The 26736-nt window shown below is 45.6% G+C and overlaps 2 protein-coding genes across 3 annotated transcripts; one reads left to right on the forward strand and one right to left on the reverse strand.

The window, feature by feature from the left end:
• Positions 1–659: 659 nt before the first annotated feature.
• Positions 660–20372, forward strand: ZFYVE19 (zinc finger FYVE-type containing 19). Of its 2 annotated transcripts, XR_012463283.1 has the most exons (13): positions 718–818; positions 1358–1479; positions 3138–3191; positions 3713–3873; positions 5142–5287; positions 6191–6305; positions 6863–7072; positions 7571–7650; positions 8360–8470; positions 9868–10010; positions 11413–11580; positions 16713–16952; positions 19420–20372. XR_012463283.1 is itself a non-coding variant. In XM_074148920.1 (11 exons), exons 1-11 carry the CDS (start codon positions 765–767, stop codon positions 11477–11479), a joined length of 1263 nt encoding a protein of 420 aa, XP_074005021.1. In that variant the 5' UTR covers positions 660–764; the 3' UTR covers positions 11480–12570. The 2 variants fall into 2 exon arrangements, 1 of the variants encoding a protein (XP_074005021.1); XM_074148920.1 differs by lacking the exons at positions 16713–16952; positions 19420–20372 and having other exon boundaries at positions 660–818; positions 11413–12570.
• PPP1R14D (protein phosphatase 1 regulatory inhibitor subunit 14D) lies at positions 17055–24191 on the reverse strand. Its single transcript, XM_074148923.1, has 4 exons — positions 24009–24191; positions 19391–19486; positions 19143–19175; positions 17055–17123 (listed from the first exon to the last, which is right to left on the reverse strand). Exons 1-4 carry the CDS (start codon positions 24189–24191, stop codon positions 17055–17057), a joined length of 381 nt encoding a protein of 126 aa, XP_074005024.1.
• Between the last annotated feature and the right edge of the window lie 2545 nt (positions 24192–26736).

The raw sequence follows: 26736 nt of genomic DNA on the forward strand, positions 1-26736 counted from the left end.
TTCCTGCATGAGGGATAAGGTTCTTCATACAAATAGCTTTCAGAACTGAAACCCTGGAACTGGAAAGCGGTCCAGCCATGTTGCGCTCATTCGTTACTATACAGGCCTTAGTACAGCACAGATGTGTGTGTTTATAGCTCTCCCACCTCAAAAGCGGCACTGAGTTTCGTTCCTGTGGGAACAGCGAACACCCGAGAGAGAGCGCTAGGCCGGGTCCCCCGAGGGGCGGGAAGGCTGAGGCGGCGCCCACCCCGAGGCGTCGGCCAGCCGCCTTGGGGGTCCTCCTGTCGAGGAGAGGCGGTGCCGGGCCCTTCACCTCGCCAACCCACCGCAGTGGCGAACGGGGCCAACTAGTCGGTCGCCACCGCCGCTAGAGGCCGACCGTCGCCTCATCCCCGCCGCCGCCGGACGCGCTGCCTGCCGGGAAATGGCGTCTGCCCCGGCCCCCACTGCTGTGTGCCGCCCTGCCGGCACCAGACTACAGGTACCACAATGCATCGCGCGGCAGACCCGGATGTTTTGTCCCACCCCCTCCTCGCGTGCGGCACGGAGCCCTGGGCAATGTAGTTCACCGGCGGAGAGTAGCCTGGCGGCAGGAGGTGCGAAGGGAGGCCCGAAGGACTACAACTCCCGTCGGGCCGTGCGCCGCGGCGGGGCGTGGGGCCGTGAGGCAGCGGCCCGGTGTGTGAGGGGCGTGAGGGCGGTGGCATCGCGGCCTTCCCGTTACTGATAGCCCCGGCGGCCGTCGTGCCTCCGGTAGCGCCATGGCTAGCCGGTGCTATGGGTGTGCGTCCAAGTTCTCCGTCTTCAAGAAGGAGGCAAGTCTGGCCGAGGGGGGGTCGGGAGCGGCTGCGAGGTCGGAGCCCGGCCGGTCCCGCGGGCGCCTCCCCCGCAGTGCGAGGGCCTGAGCGGGGAACCGGGGCGCCCAGGAGCGCTTCCCGACCAGCATCGTAGCGGCGTTGTCCTTGCTTGCTTACTGACATAGGTGGTGCTTATGTGCGGTCGCTGAAAAAAAAAACAACCAAAAAACCAAGAAAATCGTCAATAGATATCATCCCTCTAATCCAATATTTGGTCGTTGTCTCGGAGAGTTCCCCACATACACGTTCTATTATATTATGGGACGAAATGGTGTCCCTGCTCCTAGTAGGAGGTAATATGTTGGTGCTCAAAGGCTCTCCAGAGTCTCCATATCTTCAGCAGCAGCTAATGGTATGGTTCTCTTAAAAAAAATCAGTGTTATTTTTAGTTCACCTTGGCATGGGCCTGGTTCGTGCATGTGGCCAGCCAGAGCAAGGGGTTGTGTATGGTGACGAGGTGATGGAGCCCTGTCCTGCCCCCTCTTGTATCTCCGCAGTGTGGGTGCAAGAACTGTGGACGGTCGTTCTGCTCAGGCTGCCTTAGCTTCAGCGCTGTTGTTCCCCGCTGTGGAAACACTCAGCAGAAGGTGTGCAAGCAGTGTCACGGAAAACTGACTGGGTAAGACAGGAGTGTTTCTCCACCCAAAGACAGTGTCCTGCTTTGTTTCTTCATTTTGCATCCCAATGTTGTGTTGTAGATTTCTGCATGAGAGCTGTGCCTTGCACTTGGGTGCGCACACTGCCTGTACCCTGGAGTTTCAAGTCGGCCATTACTGAGCTGTTGTGACATCAGCTATGCAGTTCAAAGACAGGAATCAGGATTTGTGAGGCTGTTCTTTATAGTGACAGAGTAGTCTGAAAGAACCAGGTTTAAATCTTCATGGCTGGACACTGAATGTCTGTGGAGACCAGGTTAAGCCCCACTGTGTTTTTGCCCAGAAATCTACATCTGTTTGAAAGCACTAGCAGTCTCTTCAGATGTGTGCTGGTTGAATGGCCTGACAATAAGATGTTGAAAGTGTTATTACTTCTGTGGGCAAACAGTGACACAAATCCTCGTTGTTGAGGGGTCTCTGCTGTTTGTAACTTGAAGACTTAAAATTTTGTAGCATAAAGTCAGTTTGGTTTTAAAAGAAACAAAAATATTTGCAAACATAACCTGTAGATTGCTGGTTGAAAACAAAAAAATGTAGCAGTATGGGTTCTACATGTGAACAAGTAACACAAGAGCACACCAGAATTCCTCTCTCCATCAATTCTTCTGTGTCCTTTTCTTTTTCTTGCATTTCTCTTACCACTCTTCATCACTTCTCTCCTATAGCAAGGAATTTTCACCAGTGAGCAGGGGATTTTCTGGCTCTGCAGGTGTCTAAAGGAGAAGAGCCTGTCATTAGTAGAGGTCTTCATTGCAGAAGCACTGGCTTATGAAAGCAGCGGAGCTATTGATGGTGAAAATACAGTATTCAGTCTTTCAGTTTTGAAATTTTCTGATTCCCCTTTACAACTCCAAAGCCATTAAGAAAACAGGGCAGCCTTTCTCCATGTTCCAGTTGGTGTTTTTTTTATCATCTGTTTAATATCAGTACTACAGAGTTACAGCAGAGAAAAGTCCTCCCTGACTGGATAGCAGGTAGATAATACACGTAGGCTGCGGCTCTGTAAGCTGCATATATTGTTGTTCTTCATGCAGTTAGCTTTCAGAACTGAAATTTCTGAATGTAGCAAAGTAGAAGACAGTTACACAAGATGTGTTTGTGGTGTACTGTGTCCAAGTGTCCTAGAAGATGTCGTTATGATACTGGTGGTTATATAATATTTTTTAAAAACATTTTGTTTAGCTGGTGCATTATATAATTCTGTGTTGTTTGCATGCCGCAGCTCCTTTCGGAGTGATCTGCTGCATGGAAACTAATTACACTGGGAGTCTTACCTAACTACTCTCTATCCGCTCTCTGAACTGGGAGGTGCAGGCTGTGGGAGGCAAGGGTATTTCAGCCACCCTCCTTTGGATCACTGGTGACCGTATTAAATCACATTTTGTCCAGATGCAAAACAACTGGACCAAAGGACTAGAAATGAAGTCCCTTGCTGTCCCAGACAGCTGTATTATCTTAATACCTTCCATAAGCTGATCGCTCTCCATATTAATGAGGTTATGAAAGGGGCTGTACCAGGAGGTTAAGAAATGTATAGTGATTCCTTTTGAGTTGAGAGACTACTTGATTGAAGCATTGCTGGTATCTTGAGTTCAGAGAAATTGTTGTTTTTGTCTTTCAGAGAGGGATCTCAAAGCAGTTCAGCAAAATGGTCACCACCAGAAAACTACAAAAAGTGAGTTGCACTTGCCAATAAGACGGTTGTTTCTGCCACAGGGTAGCCTTTCAGGCCCTCACTCCTCTTCCCCTGTAGAGACCAGCGAAAGTGGGAGTTACGATGTAGGTATGTGCTTGTTCAGAATTAGATTAAGGATGAGGCTTTTGTTTTGTTTTTTAGGTTTTTTGCTTGTTTGGGGGAGGTGGTGAAGTGTGTGCCCTTTTGAATAGACTCCTCAACAGCCACCTGCCTACATTTATCTGTGACTGATCAAGGTTGGCTTGGAAACAGGAAACTGGTGGTGAAATATTCCTTGCCTACTTGGAAATGGTGCCAGGTGTGCTGCACCTGTGAGCTACAGTTTTCCCTTTGGAGTACCTCATTGTGCTGATATGGGAGAGCCTAGTACAGGAAGGAGCGGTTTCTCTTCTGTCCTACACTGACATTCTTCAAATAGCTTTTTGGGTTCACAGAGGATGTTTTCATATCTTGGGGTTTAAACCTCTGTTCTCAGTTGTCTTTTTCCATCCTTCTCACAGGCGTGTAGCAGCTTTTGAGGCTCAGCAAAAACAGCTGAAAGAACAACAGAAGGCAGCTACAAAACCCCCAGGTCAAGCAGGCTCCAAATACCAAGGACTCTCAAAAGAGGATAGAGCTATTGCAGAGAGACTGGAGAGGCTCAGGGAGGAAAGGAAACCGAGTAAGTTTTGGAGGATACTGGAAATGGCTTGGGTGGGAACACTGCTACTTGGGAAACATGGAACCTGGAGTGGGAGAGAAGTGCAAGGCTTTCACAGCTTGCCTTTTTAGGGATTTGGAGGGTTAGAAATGGACAAAGCATGCATGTTCTGCTGCCACAATGGCCAGATTCCACAATGATTTTAGATTAATGTTCCAATTAAAAATCCAGTTTAAATTAATGTTCTTGTAGTTTCCCTTGAAACTGCTTCTCAGTTTTGGGTCAGTATCTTACCTGTAAAATCACTTTTTCACTTTCCATTGTTTGGAGTAAGAGCCTGTGGCAAGCGCAATAGGAGCAGAATAAAATAAGGGTCTTTGGCCAAACAATTTTGCAGGAGGTTTCCCGTGGCCCATTGTCCTGGGCAACAGCAGTGGCAGTCTCTGTGGGATTATGTTCTCACCAGCCTCGCCTCGCAGAGGAGAAAATGGTCTCTCATTCTAGTCCACAGCTGTCAGGTTCTGGGACAGCTTTGTGATGCTTGTAGGAGAATAAACTATTTTAAAATTGATATGTAATCTCTAAAAGGGCAAGAACACACTGCAGAGTGGTTACTTGCTTATCACAGAATCGTTTAGGTTGGAAAAGACCCTTAAGATCATCAAGTCCAACTGTAAACTTAGCACTCACTACCAGTCCACCACTAAACCATGTCCCTAAGTGCCACATCAACATGTCTTTTAAATACCTCCAAGGATGGTGACTCAACCACTTCCATGGGCAGCCTGTTCCAATGCTTGATAACCCTTTCAGTGAAGAAATTTTTCCTAATATCCAATCTAAACCTCCCCTGGTGCAGCTTGAGACCATTTCCTCTCATCCCATTATGTGGCAGGGGAGGGTTTCAGTGTGATGTGTAGGATTATATTAAGAGATATGGGAGCAATGGAATGTACTGCCTAAATCGCACTTATTTCTCTGCCAGTCCCTAGTATCCTGAGTCAGCTGACTGCCAAATGACATTACCCTAATACTTGCCTTATGGCTAGGAAATAGACTGGGAAGGAAGCAAGGACTTGGAAGAAAAGGATAGCAGTTAGCGTTAGGTTAGTCTCTGAGTCTCTGCAGTACGACCCCTTGTTCACCTCAGGGTCTGAGGTAGGTTTTTGCTCAAATGTTCAGTCTGATTCCAGAAAGAAATGCAATTTTAAGGAAAAAAAAATAAAAATTGAAGCCTTTTATTTTCAATGATAGAGTAATCTCCACCCTTGGGTTATTCTGAATTGCAGAGTCCATCCCTACTCAGGCTGAGATCGAAGCTAGGCTGGCTGCCCTGAAGGAGGACTGCCAGGGACCTGTTCCATCCACACAAGAGATGGAGGACCGGTTGGCTGTCCTGCAGGGGAGAGATCCTCCTTCCCAGGCTCCCAGACCTGTAAGCTCCCTCAGCTCCTTGGCCAGCAACGTATTATGAGCTGACACAGTAACTGGTGTCCCAGCATGTTAGTCTTTCTTCCTTCTTCAGCTTTTTTGTGTCCAGGTGTCTCCCTTCAGAAATCTCTGTTTCCTGTTTCTGTCATTGCTCCAGAAGCAAGTGGCCAGCCTTTACCGGTTCACTGCTTCAATTTGAATGCAGTTCCTTTATGTTAAATGCAGCTCATGTGTTTATTTTTAACAACAAATGCTATGTTTTTTCCTCTCAACCCATTTGTATACCTAAGTGGTCTGATATCTTTTCAGAGCTATGCTCTCTGTGTTTGGCGCTTATCAGCCCTGCTTTCTCATTGTATCTTGAAGTTGTTGCCGCATCCCAGCTGGGCAAAATCCTGTTAGTTTTTCTAGAAATGGAAGCACAGAGTGGTTAGTCTGAAATTCCAGAGGAATGAGTTGGATATATGCCTTCAAAGCCTATATGAATGAGATCTTGTCCCTGACAAGTTGTTTCCTCGTGCTCCTTTGCCAGCAGTGCTGCTCACTCAGCTGTTACCAGAGGCCTCAGCGGGGCTGCTGGCTGGCACTATTGAGAATGGTACTTTATTTACATGGGAGGTAGAGGCAGAGCTGGGTTTGGGAGCCAGCAGCATGTATTCCTATATATTTATCATCACTTTGCCTTGTTTGGGTGACTACTTTTAGAGTTGTGCACATTCAGCACCTCTAAGAATGAAGCCCTGAATGTCTTGTACCAGATAACTGTAAGCTGAGACTCACAAGATCAGTGGATGTATCTTTTTGTGCCACTCCCACTGAGGGTGATCTTGTTACCAAACTTTGCCTTTGGCTGAGTATGCCAGTTTCCTCTCATAATGCCTTTTCCCGTCTCCTCCTTGTTTCTTAGGTACACCAGCCTCCTGATACCAGAAGTCTGGTCCAGCAGACAGATGACCTGTTAACTCAACTGTCTGAGGAAGTTGCCATTGATGAGCATTACAGACCAAAAGTCCAGCCTCAGGGTATCTATTTTGGCTTTTAAAAACTTTTAATAATGTATGTGCTATAGCGAGAAGGGAATATGTGCCTCCCTGATTAGCTTACAGGTGAGGTGGGTGTCCAGTTTGTCCTTATCTCCCTGATAGGACTCCCAAATTGACCAAGAGCAGCCACCCGGCTCCATACTGGGTCTCGTCTTTGTTTGGAGATGGTTCCTTCTTCTCAGGGTTGTTGCTCCTCTCTGTTTCTCTAAGGTGACCCTTCCCTGGGGAGGAGCTGTTGCTACTCCTAACACACCTGTACTCCGCAACAAAACGTCAGAATCTGGGATACCATTTACCTTCCTAGCTGCCGTGCTTTCTCTCTCTCTGAGGTGTTTAATCTCACTGTAAAACATGGATTAGCTCACTTTCTTCTTTTCATGTACAGTGCAGATCCTACTGTGGCATGCCTTCTCCCGTTATTACCCGGATTAATGGAGAGCAGCCAGCTGCTCTTATACCATTGCTTTAGTCATGCCGTTTGTGCCCAAGGAACACTGCTGCCGAGTCACCAGCGTGTTCTGTGTGTCTGTTTGCAGCTGTTAGTAGCGAAAGATTGAACGATCTCAATCGGGAAAGTGAAGATTGTGTTTGCCCTGCAAATCTGGACCCAAAACAGCTAGAGGAAGAGAAGAATAAACTTCTGGCAGAAGCTGCTGCTGAGCTGCGGGAAGAGAACACTAGGCAGGAAAAGATCCTACAAGTTGCCAAGAGACTGGCAGCACTCAGAGGCGAGGACCCCGAGAAAGGTGGGTAGCAGACGAGAATACAGTGCCAGGGGAGGAACCACGTTCCTGTGACAGAGTAATTTCTTTTCCAAGAGGCGTTTATCCATTTAATTCCTCTGTTCTGCAAGAAGCAGACTGAGATTTGTTTCTGTCTGTTAAGTTGGTTCATCATGAAATCAGTACGAAAGATCTTAGTTGAGGGTAAAGGCCGGATCTGTAAGGTCAGATTGCTTTGTCTTTCACCTTTCTTTGAGATAATTCTAGCATACTCTGGTGAGGTTAACAAAGCTTTTAAAATCAGAGCTCTGGTTTTGGTGGGATTTTTTTCCTTCCCTGTTCCAGTATTAGAAACAAACAGTAACACCCTTTTTGAGGAGTGCCCATCTGAAAAGGATCTGTCTGTGCCAGAGCCAGAATGCCAAAACCAGCTCACACCACAGGGGATTGTCTCTGGCACATAAGTGGGCACAAGGTTGGAGGCAGGTGTGGGTTACAGTCTCCTGTCTCTTACTCCTGCAGTTACACTGGAAACCTATAAACTTCCTGACAGCGATGAGGAAGTTGCTGAGGAGGAAGCCATTCGCAGAGTGCTACAACAGGTCAGAAATGGCAGCTGTGGCCTTGTTTATCTTCCTCTCAATTATTCCCAGTGTGTATGTTACCTGGTGAGCATGCAAAGAATGTGTTTCTGTTCCTGAGCAGAGTTTCATTTTTCCCCCTCCTAGTGCTTTTCCAATACTTGCTCCCACGGGCCATTCAGCTACAGGCTATTGACAAGCATGACTTCTAGTCTGTCGCATTGTCTTTCTCATTCAGGCTTAGGGTCTCTTGTGGTGTGTGTCTTCTCTCCAACCCCAGTCTGTGGGTACTTCCTTCTTGTTTCATCTTTTCCCTGACCCATAGATGAGACGTGTGCGTTTAGTGCAGCTTGTGCCTCGATTTTTCTCTAAAATGTCTATGTGTTGTCTTGCAGGCAGACATGAGTTTTCTGTGCTTAAGTTTCTGCCTGATTGCAGACCACATGTACGTGATTATCATGATGTTGAGGGTCTGCTGATAGCTGTGCAGCAAAGCAGAGTGTGTTTGCTGAAGGTCCCTGCTGTTGCACTGGCTGTTCACAATATGCACGCAGTGTTGGGAGTGCAGACAGAGCAAGCTCACACCTGTCTGGATAACACCAGATGTATCCAGACTTGTCATCTCCTGCTACCGCATGAGAGCAAGGAGAAGGGCAGGAGGTTTAGAGCCTAAAATGAGGCTCCCGACTGTGTTTGAAAAAAGAGGCTTCTTGCTTTCTTTTGTCATCAGCTCACAGAGGAAGCAGCCCTGGATGAAGCAAGCGGATTCAACATTCCTCCAGATCAGACCACCCAACCAGGACCCTCGCAACAGAATCTGCATAAGAAAGCAAAGCAAAAGGTCAGTGAGCTGATCAGGATCTCTTGAAATGACATGTTCCAGGATCAAAGGAGAGTACAGTTGTGCAGCAAAAGTTTGCTGTATCCTAGGATTGATGCAGAAAAACCCAATCAACCACCTTCTCCAGAGCAGACAAACTGAGTGGCTTCTGCAAGGCTGACCAGCCCTGAGCACAGCTGTGGGTCATCCGTTACTTTTAAAAGGGATTGCTCCCTGGAATACAATTCCTTTCAAGCTGGCTTTCTGCTGAATGGGATGGTGTCCTCTAAACCCAGAAAAGTTAGCGTAGACCTCACAAGATGGATATTGGAGAAGGGATTTTTAACTCACCGGTATAATTAGACCAAAAAGGCCACTGCCTAGTACTGTGCACCCTGAACCAGGGTAAGTGGGAGGTTTGCCAGTGCTTTCAGCATGTGCAGAATAGAACCTCTTGATAGTAATCGACTGTCTGTGTTCTCATATAATGTCAGAGGAAGGAATTAGTAACAAGATATCCTATGCTCAGAATGGATTCCAGCCTATTATGGAAATACATACACCTTCTGTAATGTATATTACAAAAATTAAATGGACCCGTGACTCACACCTGACAGGCCTGGCCCCAGTGGAAGAAATTATTTAATTGTAAGCATTATTGAAAACATCCATCTCATAGGTATGCCACCTTGCGCTTCTGGGATTACTGATGTAAAAGATAGTGCCATCTTATTGCTGTTGTGTTAGGAAGCTGCCTCTGTCGGTGTCCAGGCACTGTGTCCCAATGTGTGTATGGCTGTTCAGTTCCACAAGAGTTCTTTGTAAAGCAAAAGGAGACAATAGATGGGCTTATGGGTAGATTTTTAGATTATGATTTCAGAAGATCTTTTTTGGCCCAACCTCAGGTACAAATCAACAGTAGGGGCCTTTTGGCAAATCAATTTTCTTTCTATAACAGAGAGAAAACGACCCACCCCCACCTCCCCACTGCTTTCCCTTCCCACATAACTGCTTTCAGCAAAACAGCTGGATTGCTTCCTTTTGCAGCCAGGATTGTCTATCGCTTGGTATTGCTGTGGTGCCTACCAGCAGCTCTGGGCTTCATGCCTTTAATACAGTATGGCCAACGTTGGTGTATATTGCTGTAGACACTAAATGAAGGTGAATATCTGTTTACGTTCCAAGGAACATAGATTCATCAGCAAATGACACGGAGTACATCAGGTTTTTATTTAACAATCTAGATACCTATGGAGCCTATCCTTGGCCTCTGGGCAAGTTCATCTCACAGACTTAGGATCAACAGAGTGAACTGTGGACAATGTGATGTGTCATTGTGGCCATCGTGCATTGCAATGAAAGTCCTGTATTGTCTCTGCTGGGGTTTGAATTCTGTGTCTGTTTCCTTTGTGAATTAGAGCCAGACTCCAACCATCCTGGCTTCTGTCAGGGCAGATGACAGTGATGAGGATGAGTTACCCTGGTGCTGTATCTGCAACGAAGATGCCACTTTGCGCTGCCATGGCTGCGACGGGGACCTCTACTGCCAGCGCTGTTTTCGGTAAGTCTCACAGTGCCTCTTGGTCTGAGAGGCAGGTCACAGGTAAGCCTGGCTGCTTTTGTTTGTTCTTTCTGTTGGGCAGAAAAGCAGGTGGTAGGAAGGAAGATTTGAGGAACCCAGATCTGAGCTGGATTCTAGTCGTTATGGAAATACTTTGTGCGATCAGTCCTTATCCCAGGCTTCAGGGACTAAGCTGGTCCTAGGCAGAAATATTCTGTCTGTACTGCTCCGGTGTATGTTTGGGTACATTGTCTCGAGAGTTCTCTGGAGCAGCTGATGTGCTGCATTGTGTGGGACAGGATAAGCGAGACCATTGTTCAGTGACTCCTATGGCTTGTTAATGACATTGACAGATGATCTGGGCTGGATTCCCATAAGAGGGGAGCTCAGATATTAGAAATCCCTGAGGCTTTTCTTATGTTGAGTCTTAAACCGTATTAAAAAATCTTTGTTGAAATGTGTATGGGCGAACATTTTTTCCTCAGTCAGGTCTTGCAGCAGATATCATCTTGGTTCTTACACATCTGTAGTTTGGCTTTCAACCAAACAAATTGCATGGCTCAGATTTGGAGGGTTAATTCCCTTGGATACAAAGCTATTCTTCACAGCTTGTGTGGCTTCTTTTTTTCATGCCTCAAAAGTATTGGGTAGTTGGCTGGGTTCTCAGATTAGCGATTGATGACATTCAGAAAGCAGTATACTAACAATCTGATTGGGATAGTAAGAGATGCTTTTGTGTATATTCTCTCATTTCCTGCAAGTGTTTTTGTAGAGGGATGGAAATGGAGTCGGGGAGAACATATGAAAATGGTAAGAAAACATATGACTGGAAATGTTAGATGATTAAAAACAAAACAAACAAACAAAAGTGTCAGATGGCAAACATCAGTAAAAGCAGAATCAGCAGCCTGGCAGGTGAGTGAGTATATTCGTGCTGCAAATGCAAGCATGTATCTTACTTAATACCGCCTGCTTCTGAGCATGGTTAAGACACCTGCCAATACACTGCATTTTAGCCCCAACAGTTACTTTTCAGAGTTGTGTGACTGTCATTTTGACTGTTGCCATAGAAGTTGCTAATGTGCCTGGGAATCACAGCCATGAAAATGAGCCAGCAGTTACACGCATCTCTCAAAGAGGGAAAGAGACAGAGTGACCTATTGTCATTTCCCATTCCAGCAGACAAGGATGAGCAGACCTTTCCACAAAGCACCTCAGAGGTTTCTGTTACAAGCAAGTATCTTAAGTAGTCAGTCCACCTGGCTTCCAGTTGGGTCCTCACAGCTAACCCTTGGGATAAGTTTCTAGTTCAGGGCTGCGGGGAGGCATCTTGTGCAGTGGCTGAGGGTGAGTTCCCTGCCTGGGTATTTACTTCTGACTGCATTTTGTGTTTGCTTCTCAGGGAAGGCCATGATGAGTTTGACCTGAAGGACCACCACACCTCCCGCTATCATCTTCCTTGCAAGTAGAGTTGATCACTCTCTTCATGGGCAGAAAAGGAGACGGAGAACGGGAAAAGAGAAGAGTCGGCCCGGTGGGAAGAGTCCAAGTGGATTTGCAGCCAAAACGGGTGATGTTTTGGACAGTTAAAGGATGTGCTGTAATCTGAGAGAGGCTTGGAGGGTGTGTGACTTTGTCCTCACAAATACAACCGGGGAAGCGCAGGGTTTGTTCTGCATGCTTGGGGATAAATGAGAACTTGATATGAGGAGGTGGATACAAGTCTATAAATACAAATGGTAAGGCAATGCGGGTAGCAGTAAAGATGCGTGTTTAAGGCAGTACTGACTGGCTTATAAGTAACTTCCTGCTTTTGCTAACAGCTTGCACACAGGCTCAACAGGCAGCAAAGCACTTTGCACTAAGAAAACTGTCTATGTCGTGATCACGTGTGTGATGAGAACTTCCAAAGCATAATAAAAACTATTTACGGAGGCCTGTGGTTAAAGTCTCTCCTGGAAATGCCTGACAGCCCTTTACAAAGTGTTGCCTTCTTGTAATGGTATCTTAGTCCTAGTGTCAAGTGGCTTAGGGAAAGAAATGAAGGATCATGAAGTCATCAAAAACGTTTCTGTGGTGTGGCTGAAAAAGGTGCAGGGACTGCTCTGCCTTGATGGGCAGTGTTGCTCATGTACGTGAAATAAAGGCTGCTTTGTAAAGGTAATTAGCTACTGATGCACAGCGTTGTGGTCTGCAGTGGCTGTGCTGAGGTTCCGTGTGGTCTGTAAGAGCAGTACATTAATCTGGAAGAGTTGTGTATTAATCTGAAAGTGGGTTTTGGCTTTGTTTATTATTTGATCCCCTGGTAGGATAAAGATGTTACCTGTGTGATGCTCTTTATCTGGCTATGAGAGAGGTTTGGTTTAATATTCTCCTGTCCCTCCTTGGAGATAGTCCAGGTGCAAGTGGCACTTGCCAGTGACCAAAGTACCCAGAATTGCTTCAAATACCCAGCTAAACTTGCCCTAAATTGGCTCTAATATCCCATAAGGATGAGCTCTTCCCAGGACTATAATGTGACTTCTAAGACAGCTCTCTAAGGTTGAAAAATTCCAATGGCAAAAAAAAAATCAAGGCTTTGCCTTTGACAGGGAGTTTCGAATGAATCTTGCCTGTCTGGTTTGAGACTGCCGCTCCCAGCTCTCTGCCCTGCCCCTGTCCTCAAGGTCACCTCCTCTGTAGGTGAGTTGACGAAACAGTGTTTGCCTGCATCTCTGCCACCCCTGGTCAGAGCACAACAGAAAAATCAAACTGCTGCTAAAGATGGGTTTGTGCTAACATGCTGAGCTGCATTAGGCCCTTCAAAAGAAACCTGTATCAAACAACGTAGGATAGTAATACAGTAGGTTAACACACTAAAAATTGGAAGGGTATCCAGCAGTGCCATCAAAACCCTTTGTTAGGACGAGGTGGCAAAACCTGACTCTTGTGGAGGATCTTCTTTCTCCTGGCAGTCCTTGCTTTACCAGTGCCTGTCTCTTTGGGACAGGTAGGCAGGAAAACTACTTGAGTTACTCTGATGTGAGAGCTCACAATAAGCCCTGTGTTACACAAAAATTTAAGTAGGGAGTTACTGCCCTGAGGAGCTTGCAGTCTTAAAAACAAAATGCTGTTCTGGCTTTGTGTTATTGTAGGAATGACACTATTTCATTGCTGTTTGACCTGGATAATTAGTCTGATAGCAAAACAGCCCAATTCTGTCTTAGGTTAAATACTTTGTGTTTTGCATGTACAGGAGGAGATGCAAATACCTCTTCTAATATCTCTTCTAAGACTGATCCAGTCCTTTGGGCTTCAGCCTGTGTGTCCTTTCCAAGCAGTTAGTAGACATTTTAATTCTTGCTTTATAGCTGCATTTCTTTTTTTTATTTTAAACATCTTGGTATGAGCTGGTGTGTTACTTGCAACGAGTTGAATGCTTCATCAGCCACAACCAAACTTCGAGCTCCTTGTGGAGTTAGGCAGACTGTGTCTTTTAAGCCTTCCTCTGTTCACATCAGTGGTAAAGGAGCAGGTTACAGCGGGAAGCAGTTTATTTAGTTTCCCAGATTGGTTTCTGTGGGGTCATCCCGAGGAATCCAGAAATGCACCCAACCCAATACCTGAAATAGAACTTAGTCATACATGGAAGAGTCTCTTCAGTCATACACAACATGCTGATGCTTTCCCTGCACCACTAATGGACATTTTTGTGGCTCCTGAGCTTTCTGCATATAATTGGCCGTTTTAGTGGCAGCCCAATCACTTTCCCCTGAAAAAGCCATTCCCACTGTAGCTGTTGCTTCAGAGACCTCCGTGTAGAAGGAGAGAAGGGGTATCTAGATCAGGCGTCTCTGCAGGAAGCAAACCTAGTTGAATCTGTCATTGTGAAAGAGGAATGCTGCATGACCTTTAAGTGGGCAGTGCGCTTTCAGCTGTGTTGCTTACTCCTTTTCCTTGTCTTTACAAAGGTGCTGGTAAACAAGTAAAGGTACTGGTAAACAATCAGTTCCTGACAGGCCGGATCAACTTCAGTCATAGCCTTTCAAGGTCTGAAGAGAGTTTGGTATCTTCAAGAAAAAGAATCAGCTGCTTTGCTTCTGTCTTTGTAGCATGCCATGAGGGCGCGAGCAGATTTTCTTTCCCTCTCAAAAGGTTTTGTATGTGAACTATCAAATGTGGGCTCCACCCCAACAAGAATTCAAAATAATGATAACAAGATTTAAGTCAAGTTAGTTTACAAAGAGAGGTCTCAACTTAGTTAAACTGCATTTGCTGTGGTTCACGAGCCTCCACGTTGTCTGAGGTTCTGTAACACTGTCATGTCCAAATATAGCAGCCAGAATATTTTTAAAGGCAATGTAAGTGTTGATCATAACTAAGAGAAAACCGCATTAAAGGTTATTTTATACATCTTCATAAGCCTTCAATTAGAAAAGGATATGAGCTTTCATACATCCTGAGTTATCTAGGTATAATCAAGAGAGCAAAATTCCTTTAAAGAAACATTCTTACATAGTATCTGTATACAAAATACTACAGCCCTATGCTAGTCACGGTGCTGAGAAACAGCAAAGTTATTGGAAGGTGTTTTAAAAAAAAAAAAAAAAAAAAGAATCTGTTCTTATGATTTAGGCTGAGGACAGCCAAAAAGTAAATATAAACAAGTATGATTTGCTACTTTTGAGAACTAAACAAAAAGAAGTTGCTCTGGTTGCCTTTTTGCACTGTGAGCTGAGAAATCATCTAGCACTGGGCCACATCTTGCTTTGTTCCAAATGATCACACTGTGATGATTTGAAGTGCTCCCATGAAGTATTGATGTCCTTATGTATCAGAACCAACTGCACGTCATAGGGGCTGCAGCTTACTCTCTTTCTGCTGCTCGTGGAATAAACACAAAGACAGCTTCTCTCTGGCAGAGTTTCAAGAACCTGCTTTCTCATGGGTTCTGACAATGTCTGCCTCAAAGCAGACATTATCTTTGCATCACCCCATGTTGAAAGAATACAGAACGATTCCCAGGGTGGAGAAAATCTGTTTTGGGCCAGAGGAAAGGCATCTCAGGTCTTTCTGCTGCTGCAGCTGAGCAGAAGCCTCCTGGTAGGGTGCGTGATTAATCTGGACTCCTATGCGCTACTGTTCTGCAGCTAATTACAGCTCTAGCTTAGGACACTCAGTTCATGATCTGTCCACCTAGATCTTCCACCTGAACTTCTGTTTGAATCTAGTCTGTGTTTTTAACAGTGCTCAGACTCTTTGTCAGTGTGCTGCTCTCCTTTCTCAAGGGGTGTGATAGATGAGTCTTAGCAGGTTTCAACCCATGAGCAATGCCAGATATACAACCAGTGCAGCTCTGGATTTATTTTTCTGTTGTTGTTATTTTACTTACAAAGTTGAGATTTCAGGAGGGCAGGCATGTCCTATTAGCCCCTTACTAAGCCAAAAATGGCATGTCCCTCAGGCTACCTTAGATATATATGGATCTGATAAAGAAAGGCCGTTTCTCCAGGCTAGTGGGTGAGGCTTAGAGCCTTTTGGAGCACACTTAGGATGAGGTATGAGGTGCATGGCTTGCTAACTTCCAGGAGGCTGTTGCATACAAGAACAGCATGTGAAGGGAAGCAAGCTGTTACATTGCAGTTGGATTTTGTCCACAGCCCACAGCTTGATCACTGACACTTCTGCTGGAAAATAGGAGGGAAGCAAAAGGTAATAGCTGTCACCCTGTTACTGATAAAGATGAAAAGATTAATCTATTTAAGATATTCCTGGTCCAGCCCAAGAGTTCTTGTTTGTCTTTGCTAGCTAACCTGCACGCCCCTTTTGTTCCAGAGTTGGCCCCTTCTGTCCCTTGCTGACAAAACGTGTACTCAAAAGCTGACCTTGAACGTTCTGGTGCACAGGAGCCCCTCTGGATGTGACTCAGCAACTCACCTCCTGTGTTTGAGCAGCAGGCGTGAGAGTGTAGGGGGAGGACGTAATGTGCGAGTCTGCTCTGCCTAAGCAATCAGCCTCCATTTGCTGTCTTATTTCCTAGCTGCATGTGTCAAGTTACTGACTTGCTGAGAGGCTGGATGTAGTTTCCTCTGTATTTTTCCAGCCACAACAATGTTAGCTGTAGCCAGAAGAGTTTGTGCAGCAACACAGTCCTATTTCACTTCTCATTTGTGAGATCTACGTGTCTGCGAAAGACTCGCTCTGAGGTGCTCCCTGCAGGGAAATTGGAGCAAGTATTTTTTCACTTCAGTTTTTCTTTTAGTGCCTAAAAAGAGAGCAAAAGCAAGCAGTGCACAGCTGGTTTTCTCTCTTTTAATATATAAAATAAGCATTTTTCCACCATCTTTAGGAGAAAAATGATTCCCAGACCTTGCTCCTTTAGAAGACGCTTCTAATTCATTAAGTCCTAAATTCCACAAAAAGGGAAAACAATCTGTCTATCATTAGCCTTAGCAGCTGTTCCAGTAACTTCCCCTTACTAGACCAGGTACACTCAAACATTTTCCTTCCATCCTACTGCATATTTTCTGTCCAACCTTCATGAATAACAGAGGCTTAATAAGACTTAAAAAGTATGTGCAGTGCCTTGGAGTCAGGTACAACAAGTAACAGGCAGGAGATCGCAGCTGGGTCCCAGCCAGACTGAAACAGAGTGCGGCTTAACAGTACCTGATTTTCCATGTTGATGAATGAGTGATAATCAATGCCTTGTTTTCCTTGCAGTGGACGGAAAGAAAGAAGTCTTGATGAGCTCCTGAGAATTGTATTCAGCGCTCCTCAGTCAGCATGGAAATTCCTAGAAGAAACTAAAGGAAGGACATGCTGTTCCCCAGGTTAACATGCCCTTTAAGAATCGGGAAAACGTACAATCTGTCTCCCTGCTCTGTGCGTAGATCTGGAAGGAGTGGAGACTTCAAACCACTGGTACAAAGTTCACAAACTTGGTGATGTTTCTCAATAACAGTAAGTCCTAAACATATTCTGAAGTGATGTTGCTGATCCTTGTTTTCTTGGGAAGATACACGTTCCCTTGTGACCAAAGCTGGGTGTTTCATGTGGGCAAGGTCATTTCTTTTGAGGATTGGTGACTCTCCGGAGACCTTTCAATCGACTAAGCAATTCCGTAATGAAGTCCTACAATGAGAATTGGTTGAAGAAGGATGTCATGTTAATTCCAGTGCTCACCAGCCCAAAGAGTACTATGCCATTTTCATTATTCCCACATTCACCTTCATGTTGAGCAGAAACCAGAATTTTGACATGTATTGAGCAAACCTATCATTTACCTTAGGAAAGGAGACCTTTTGATGGATGAAAAGGGTCTAAAAGCCTGTCTGCTTCCCTCCCCTGTCTCCCTCTGGCGCCACCATGTTTACTTTCTCCCCAGAAGCCAGCCTGCCCCTCTTCATCCCAGATACCTGCTTTTTCCACCTTGAGATGACCTCAGGAAGCTGTTGTCCTTGGTTAGGTCCCACTGCTTCCTGTTGCCACCATAACCTCCTGCCCACTTCTGCTGCCCTCCCAATCTAGGGCAAAGCAAGCTGTCCCTCTTGTTGAACCTGTCAAGCTCCATGGTGTGGATTGCAAACCATTTCGGAGCTGTGCCAATTCTACAAGGAAGTGGCTGCCAGAGAAGGAGTGGAGCAAAACACATGTAGGACTAATGATAACCTGGAGCAGGGGTTGAGGAGAGGCAGAGCAGATAGATGAGCAGTTAATGGAGATAAACCTCGGCTACTTTGCTGACACAGCCAAGGACTATGAACTAAACTCGACCATCTGGTTATTCCAAGCAGAAGTGTGACTAGTGCAAACTTTACCCTCTGCATGACAAGTAACATCACCATAAAGGAGTGTGCAGCCTTTCTTCACCCAGAGGCAACTGCACGTCCTTGTAATTAGGCAGGGTCACTGGAAGCATTGCAGCTGGTTACCATTTGTGCTGTGTGGGAGCCCAGCTTCCTTACCTGGGTGATCGGAGGTTGCCTGCCACAGCATGCTCTAGAAGCAAATGCCTTGGATCATCCATACCTTTTCAGTCAGTCCCTTCAGAAGAAGCCAGTTTGTTTCCTCTCTCTGCTTTCTGCAAATAGGCTGCTGTGATCTTTCAAAGGGACTGGACTCAAGATCACCACGGTGAAAATACATATTTTTGCCAATGGGGCAGCAGTATCTGCTTGTAGTTAGCAAGTACCATGCTGTCTGCAAGATACTTTCATGGCTTATGAATCAGTAGAGCAAACTCTTTTCAGTTATCTCTCTGGGAATGTGGAGTTCTTCCCTAAGTTCTGAAATTCAGACATTCTGAAAACTATTTCCTTATTCCAAGCCTTGCCTGTTGAACCCCTGCTAGGAGACTATCTGTAATGTTTGCTACAGCCAAGTTTCATTTCGATGATAGTAGTGCATCCACCTCATTTTCTGTATGTTCATCACTGTGTGCCTACCTGGGCTCAACAAGATGTGGAGACTGATGAATGATGTCCCAGCACAATGTTCACGTGCAGCGCGTGTGACTGAAGCAGGGGTGGGGGACCCCGTTTTGCACAGGTTTGCAGTGCAGTGAAAGCAGTTGCTGTGTGTTGCGTGCACCAGGTATTGGGCTCTGCTCCTTTGGATATTGTGACAGCTTATGGGATTTCTTTAACCTCTGACTCAAAGCCAGTACTTGTAAAGTTCACATGTAAAACTAACTTACGTGGCTGCTGGTCAACAATTACCTGCCCAATCCAATCTGAGGGCCATCCTACATTCTTGTCACTTATAACACTAAAGTAGTTTAAGCTAAGAGTGCATTTAGTTAACAGTGGGCAGGATGGTTATGTGAGCTGTATTGCTGCCTATGGCTTTTCTACACTGAGAACCAAATGGCAGCTCAGCCTGGTCATCTCAAGATGTCCAAAACAGAGTGAACTATCTTTGGTTGTAAAGCGTAATTCCTTATTTGCTTCACTGCTCTGCCTTCAGCTCACCCATGTAGATTTGTATGTATTTTCCTAACACAGCAGAATAAAGTGGCAAACACCTCCCATTGGGAATTAAATCTGCATTGTCATGTTTGGCACAGTAATATCTTGGCTATTCAGCCAAGCAGCAGCAGGCACACTCTTGGAGCACAGTATAACATACGTATATTGATGGTGCTTCACTCACCTCTGTTGGGCTGGAGCACTCATGGAGGATTTCCTAAAAACCAAGGAGGAGTCATTTTAGTATTTTATGAGTTGACCCATTCTCCCCTTCCTACAGAAAAGGTAAATAATCTTACTACATTTGACAGACTAAAGGCACAAGGAAGCATCATGCAACACTGTATAGACATATTCTGTACCCCACACACCACCACTACTCTTTATGAAAGAAGTCCCTTACTTAAAAGTCACAAAGTCCCTCTATCTGACCTGTAGTTTTAATTTCTGTTCTTCATTAGGGACTTCCAGGAGATCTTCAAGATCAATTTGTGGTTCAGGAGCTGCTGCCTCTGTTTCCTCTTTTAGCTAAAAAGAAAAAAAAAAATACAGTTGTTAAACCTTCAAACTTCTAAGAACTCTAGAGGCCATCTTTAAAGAACTGAGCAGCTGAGAAGAAACTATTTACAATAAAGCTATGCTGCAAAGTTGAGGACAAGACATAAGTTGTCTCAAAATGAGATCCTTGTAAAGAAAGCATGGATTCCAGCACCTCTGTGGTGTCTGCTACAGCCATGCATCCTGATGTACATATTCTTCACCTTGTTCCACCTCAACACTTGATACCACTGCTCAGGGATCATCGTCCATCATGGGAAGACCCTTCCAAGAATATCCAACTGCAATGCAATGTAAGCCAGCCTGGGACAACCCTCATCTATGAAGAGTGTGCACAAGCGTTCACCAAACAGAAATCCAGCAGGCTTAATCTTACAGACACACAACAGTATAAGGAGATTTTAGGCTTTTAGGGTAAATACATTCGTGTAGTTGGTATTTATACTAAGGCTTTTCACAGTAATGGAGAGAAAAACAAGCTTTTGACAGGTCTAACAATGTTTTACCAGCTTTCTCTAACACAGGGCTATAACTGTCTCCTTTAATGTAAGAGAGACCCCAAGCTTTGGTGACTGGAGTGGTAATCTTGTAATGCGTGTAAGGGTGTTAGTTGGAAACATTTGTAAACTTGATCACAGGCACGTTTTAGCTCCACATGTCTCTACAGGACTGTAAGGAAAGCAGGCTATGGCTTCCAATGTATTTGCAAAATGAATCTTTGACAACACAACACTAGTGATATTTTAGCATAGTAACGAGCAAAATAAGGATACTGAGTAAACAGTGCAGTACCTGATTGCTGGGTAGCTTTTATGGATGTGTATGTAAAACATTAAACAATAAAGGCAATACTTACAGGAAAAAACTGAAACTTGTTCTGAGCAGTCTCTGATACCAAGCCAGAGAGGAAGTAGAAAGCCTTTGTTCTGCTCTGTTACACAGCTGACTTGACAATAAGTAATAAAACAGATTTAAATATATTGTACTGCGACCCACACAGCATTTCTTCTTAAAAGTGATAGTTTTCATGTGACTGTTCAAACAACAGGTGTTGGTCCAGCCTGACTTTGGCTAAAAGACAGAGCTAAATAGACCGGGAGGGTGAGACAGGGTAGGAACTCCCTATGGCTTTGTGGTCCTAGTATGGATGGTGTTCTGGCTTCTGGGTGCAGGGAATCATCTCGAAAGTTAAAATTGTCTCCTGAGTCTTAGTTTTGTTGCAAAAAGCCTCATTCAGATTGTCTGTACCGGGAGGCGTTGTTTGAACCAACCTTGCTGGCGTTTGAATGCGCAGCGCTGTTTATTCTGATTCTGTCACAGGGGTTTCTGGAAGACTCTGAGGAATGTTGCACTGCCGAGGGCAGGTGGAGCAAAGGAAGAAGCTGACAAAGAGACGATGTAATGAAAGTGGATGGATCTAGCAGGGCTCACTAAATCATCTTGCCACAATGCACAAAGGAGAGCAGGAGGACCTGCTGGACACCTGGGTGATTACAAGTAATTTACTGTGGCACATGTATTTATTTGGAAAGATCCCATGTAACCCCCAGTTGTTTACAGTTATTAACAATCTCTGACCTGGCACAGCATCGTGCTAGCAAATCTCTTAGGTTGGACCAAATACGCCAGGAAGCTGGGAAACCTGTTGTGCTGGAGAGGTGCTAGCAAAGGCAAGCCACTGGCAATCTGTTCCTGTAAGGACATGGTTGAATTTCTCACTTATGCCTGCTGGGATTTTATAGTAGGGGAAAAAAAAAATCCCCTTTGGGCAGCTACTCTGATGACAGTAAACAGCTCCTAATTCTCAGAAAACCAGAAGTGATAACGTAACCTGACTTGTTTTTCTGACACCTTTATGAGTGTACATCTGTAGGCTGGGGCAAGTACGAATAGGACACGGGGAGCCTCATCCTGGGTCACGTTACCCAAACCTTCTCTTTAAAACTGCAGTAATTCCCCAAAGGGCAAGATGATCTGTTACTCGAAACAGCAGCCGTTCTCCTTGCTTATCTCTGGCAAATCTCAACAGTCGGGCTAAGGGCTCTCTGAACAGGAGACAGTCCCCTAAGGGCCAGTGCAGATGTGGTTAGCAGGTGACACTGTCACTGCCGCTGTTCTTTTGCACAGCCTTCACCCACCAGGACCACCGCTCTAGCACTTTGCAGACAGGCTGAATTTTGCCTGAGAGTAGGTCTAGCGATAACATCTGCTCCTCTGTACACCGTATAATGTTTCACAATGCATTACCGAAAGGCCTAAGATACAGCTGAGAATTTATTCCTATCATTTTATAACCTAAAGAAAACAACTGGAAATTCAGAATTAGTCTTGAAGAGATTATAAGCTTTTATCCTTTGTCATTTTTACTAATCAATCTATAAAATTGAGAAGTTTAAAAATGTTAATTAACAGAACAGGAGCAATAATACACTCATTTTCAGAGGAGCCATGCATTTGCAACAGAAGGATAGACCTTTTTTTCCTTATTTGTTTTCTGCTGCATGTTCTTTGCATATGGCATAAATTAAAACAGAAATTAATTATATTCCTCTCCCAACATGACATAAGAACTGTATATTCCCACAAATACCAAATAGGAAACAGTCATACAGAAAATGATGATAATAATGATGACAATAATAATAACAGCAGCAACAATCATAATAAAGACAGCCTCAGAGACAGTTTCTGAAGTTTGGCTCTTCAGCCGTGGAGCTGACATCGTTCCATGGCTCTTGGGCCCAGAAAATCAGCCTGGAGCTCTCACAGGGCACACAAGAGCTCCTCTGTACCATCACGGCAAACAACGCAGAAGTCTCCTGTCCTGAGCTGTTCTAACACGTCCACTTCCACTGCTGATTGCAGTTTGAGACTGCTGATGCTCAGAGTGGAAAACTCTAAGCAATCATCAGCTCTTTGTCCCTTGTATCTCAAAAAATGTGCTTAACGCTGTGCTGGGGGGCAAAGACAGAAAACAGGGCAGAGGGGGCTTTACAGTTCATTTAGTCCATCCCCATCCAGGACAGGAATAAGCTGTTTTACACAATTTGTTAAGCCCATCTATGTCTTCTGTTGAGGATGTACTGGGCTGTGAGTCAAGAAAGCTATGTTCTCTTACTGCATCAGCCATTGCCCTACAGATGAAAACAGAACCCTCAGTCAAGCAATTTAAATGGGTTTAAGACCACAATGTACAATGCAGGCAAACCCTTTGCCCTTTTCCTGTCCCACACTGCAAAGGAATTATCCCAAACATGGAAAAAGCACTGTCCCTTCTGAAAGCTCCCAGTCTAAGTGCCATCCACCTAGGCCCGAAACATGAATAGAAGCAATACTACCAGCTTAAAATTTCAGCGTGCCCAGCCACTGCTCGAACGTGACTTGCTGAAATGTCACATCACCCTGCAAAAAAACCATCACCTACCCTGCAACAGCTCAGTTAAAGATGGGTACCACTCAGGTGCTGGACCTAGGCACTCCGGGACCTTTCCTAGCAGGTCAGCTCTCAGACAGGCAGGAAGAGTTCCTGGTACAAGGGGAATCTCAGGCAAGGAAGAGAGATCTGGGGATTTGTGAAGTTGAAGGCATAAGACCTCTACACACATAATTTCAGCATGTATTTATTTTCTTTCTTTCTTTCTTTCTTCCTTTCTTCCTTCCTTCCTTCCTTCCTTTCCCTGCTGCCAGTAGCATGTCCAGACTCTGCAGCTACGGATACAGCATTATCTGGAGTGTCTCACTCAAGCAGCATCTACAGCCAGACTGTTGTGACCAACAGGAACACAGATGCACCGGTAGTTCTCACCCAGCTCCCTTAGATACTGCTTGCAGCAAAGCCACCCACCACATGGAGGTCAGCAACATCTTTTGTACATCTCTCCAAGCTCTGCTACTCGTGCTGAGCAATAGCTGACCCCAGCAGGTGCAAGAGCAGGCAGTTTAAAGCTAGTTGGATTATATCTATGCAAGCTTCTCTGCAGACACACCAGGCAGAGAGAATGCTGTAGCAGGTGGCAATTAGATACCTAATGAAGAGTGAGGATGAGAAGCTATTATAGCAGCCTTCCAGTACCTGAAGGGGGCCTACAGGAGAGATGGGGAGGGACTCTATGAGGGAGTGGAGTGATAGGACGAGGGTAATGGTTTTAAACTAAAAGAAGGGAGATTTAGATTAGATATTAGGAAGAAATTCTTTACTGTGATGGTGGTGAGACATTGGAACAGGTTGCCCAGGGAAGATGTGGATGCCCCATTCCTGGAGGTGTTCAAGTCCAGGCTGGATGGGGCTTTGAGCAACCTGGTCTGGTGGGAGGTGTCCCTGCCCATGGCAGGGGGGTTGGAACTCAGTGATCTTTAATGTTCCTTCCAACTCTAACCATTCTATGATTCTATTTCCAGTAAGGCAGAGCAAGCAAACTTCTGGCCCAGCACTCAGGGCCTCTAGTCCCCTTCATCTGATGAGTGAGGGGCTGATTTTGCCCCAGCTACTCACCCGGCACTGGTACAGCTCCTGCAGCTGGGTGTTGATCCATTCCTCCAGGTCTAGCCAGCGCTGTAGGTCTTTGCGGTTGTACTTTATGGTTAACTTGCCCAGTTTCCTGTGTGATGATTCCTCACCAGGTTTCTCTGGCGTCTGGAAAGTCACCCGGGGCAGCGCGCTGGAGTTGCTGGCCATGCTCACTGCTTCACCACAGCAACTCGCCTTCCCCTGGGCTCCCTCGCTCCTCTCCGTCTCCTTTAACCAATGCCTTCTCTGCAACGGGTGGCTCACAGCACAAGCTGCTCACAGGCGCCAAAGGCGGGCAGCATCGGTGGTCCCAGGGAGAGAGGTGGGGAGACCACACGGCCAGGGCAGCAGCCGGGCTCTGCAGGCAGAGTTACAGCAGCAGATTCTTGGGTTTCACCATGGGCCGTGCTGACAGGAGCAGGGAGGCAGGCTGAGGAGTTGTTGTAATAACATCTGTTGTTAAAAGAAGCCAAGTGAACCACGGAATTGATGAAACAAGCTTGTTAATATTTAACGCAAGTCAGCTCCAAGAGGTGGGGAAGAAGGAGGTTTTAAATTACGGTTTCCTATGGGCATCACTTACGTGCATGTGGAATTCCAGAGGGCTGATCCATAATGCATTGAATCCTGCTGTGTTCAAGCTCCATGAGCCCCTGTGAACCACTTTGCCTGCAGCTACAACATTTAGCTCCCATTGAAAGGGTGTATTTGGCATTTTCCAGCTGGACCCAGCACAGACAAGAAGTGGTCTGGAGTCCGGTGGATACATCCACTATTTTACGAAGGTGGGAATACTCGGTCAGTGACACTGTACACCAAACTTGGACTCAACAGTTCCATTTTACATTGTTCTACAATCTGTAAATTTATTCCAGCTTTCTCAAAAATTTCTGTAGAAATCCCAGTGGCCTGAATTTGAGCTCATTTGAGCAAGGTGCTTCTGAGATAAAACAAAATAGCTGTACCTTTTTTAAAAAAAGAAAGTACAATATTTGATCCGATGACGCTGCAGAGAAAGGCGTGTTTATGGATATAGCACTATCTCCTTCCCACTTAAAGGTGGTAAGCTCAAGGTAAACAGGTTCACCTGCTGAAGCATCATAAACTGCTATTGTATAATATATTATCATTGCTTGCTCTTACTGGAAGACAGGTTAAAGGTCTGCAGCATTATTGCCCTGTGCCATTTTAGAAGGATACGTGTGAGCAGCGCTGTTCGGAGGAACAGAAATCAGGCTGGCTGTGTTTATGGGGTGCCAGAGCACTGGGACACCTGCATTCCCTCCAGATGCCGTATCACACCTCTTCATTCATCTGTCCCCAGAGCCCTCCAGCAACCTGCCCGGGGAGCTGCCCTATGGAATGGACAAACCAGCTGAGACCCTCCATCATGAAGCAGATCCAACAACCCCAGCCTCATCACTTACGTTGAAAAAGCAAGTAAGTCTCTGCTGCTCCTGGCAGCCAAGGTACTTCCAGTTGGGATACCAAGAGCTGGATAAACCAAAGGAAGAGTGACCAACCCTTCTCCCACTGATAGCTGCTGCCAGGCAGCATGGGGGTGTCTGTAGGGGAGGGTGAGCTCCTCTGGAAGTCGTACCCAGTCTCCCTGCCAAAACCACATTCCTGTGCCCTGAGGGATGGTGGTACAGCCAGCAACAACTTGTACACAGGGTGATAGAAAAATGGGCAGGGCCGTTCCAGCCCTTCTTTTCATCCTGAATTTGAGCAAAAAATAAAAGCCTTTTCTGGCAGAAGATTCCACAAAATGCTGATCCTGAAACTTGCTTCCACGTTCAGTGAAAGTTAAAGTATACCTGAAACTGGTATCATCTCCTCTGCTTTTCAGACAGCCTAAAATTTCTGTTCAGAAGACAGATGTCAGCTATTTAATTTAAGCAGCTTTACCCATTTTTCCTCACTGCTTGGCTGTATCCCCCCATCTAATCTCGCTCCTAAAATTGTTATTTAGACCAAAATTTCTCAGAAAAATCCATGTGTGAGAAACTAGGAATATATTCAGGGAGTGCAGGTTCTTCAGGGATCCTTAACTGTTAGAAACCTTGCAAAAACCATTGAACATCCTATCGTGTTTACAACTGTTGACTTTTCAAAGGTTAATATGCTGGCCCAACACAGGCAGCTTTTCACAAGCTAAATCCAGACCAAAGGACACGCACTGCCAGGTGTCAAGTTCCCGTCTCCCAGTAGAAGTGCTCTATTTTGCTGTTCGAGGACTGATGTTTTTAACAGAGGAAAACAACCTGTATTTTCCTTGGTCCCGAGGAACTCCAGACAGGCTGGCATTAAGACCAGAGAAAGAAGACCAGACTTATAAGAGAAATTACCTGGCACCCCAGAGTCAGCCCAAAAATTTGTGGTGGCTGAAGGGCTGGCAGGGAAGTTGTCCCCTTCCTCCATCCCCTTGTGCTGACTCCGGTGCTCTTCGTTGAGCCAGTTCAGCTCTACATGGAAGCTGGCGTTTGCCCTGTTAGTCCCCTGCCAGCATCGTTGGATTCACGAAGCACAGGATCCAGAGGTCACAGGATAGGAGTAAGGAAAAGGGAAAGGGGAACATAACCTGCCCTAATGGCTCTTCAAACAGCTTGAGCCACTGTTGTCTCGTAACCTCACCTGAGCATGAGCAATGTGCTGAGATACCACATCTGGGAAGGTCCACAGGCAGACTCACCCCACTGTCCGTACTCTATCG

The sequence above is a fragment of the Numenius arquata genome, chromosome 6 (assembly GCF_964106895.1).
Source record: "Numenius arquata chromosome 6, bNumArq3.hap1.1, whole genome shotgun sequence".
NCBI lineage: Eukaryota > Metazoa > Chordata > Aves > Charadriiformes > Scolopacidae > Numenius > Numenius arquata.

Bases quoted from the DNA above. Each gene is read 5' to 3' on its own strand.
- ZFYVE19 (XM_074148920.1), top strand. From the start codon at position 765: ATGGCTAGCCGGTGCTATGGGTGTGCGTCCAAGTTCTCCGTCTTCAAG. The intron at 3,192-3,712 runs GTGAGTTGCACT...TCCTTCTCACAG, and splicing joins CCACCAGAAAACTACAAAAA to GCGTGTAGCAGCTTTTGAGG. The intron at 3,874-5,141 runs GTAAGTTTTGGA...TCTGAATTGCAG, and splicing joins CAGGGAGGAAAGGAAACCGA to AGTCCATCCCTACTCAGGCT.
- PPP1R14D (XM_074148923.1), bottom strand. From the start codon at position 24,191: ATGGCCAGCAACTCCAGCGCGCTGCCCCGGGTGACTTTCCAGACGCCA. The intron at 19,487-24,008 runs GTGAGTAGCTGG...TTTTCTTTTTAG, and splicing joins AGGAGCTGTACCAGTGCCGG to CTAAAAGAGGAAACAGAGGC. The intron at 17,124-19,142 runs GTGAGTGAAGCA...TTCTCATTGTAG, and splicing joins AGTGCTCCAGCCCAACAGAG to GACTTCATTACGGAATTGCT.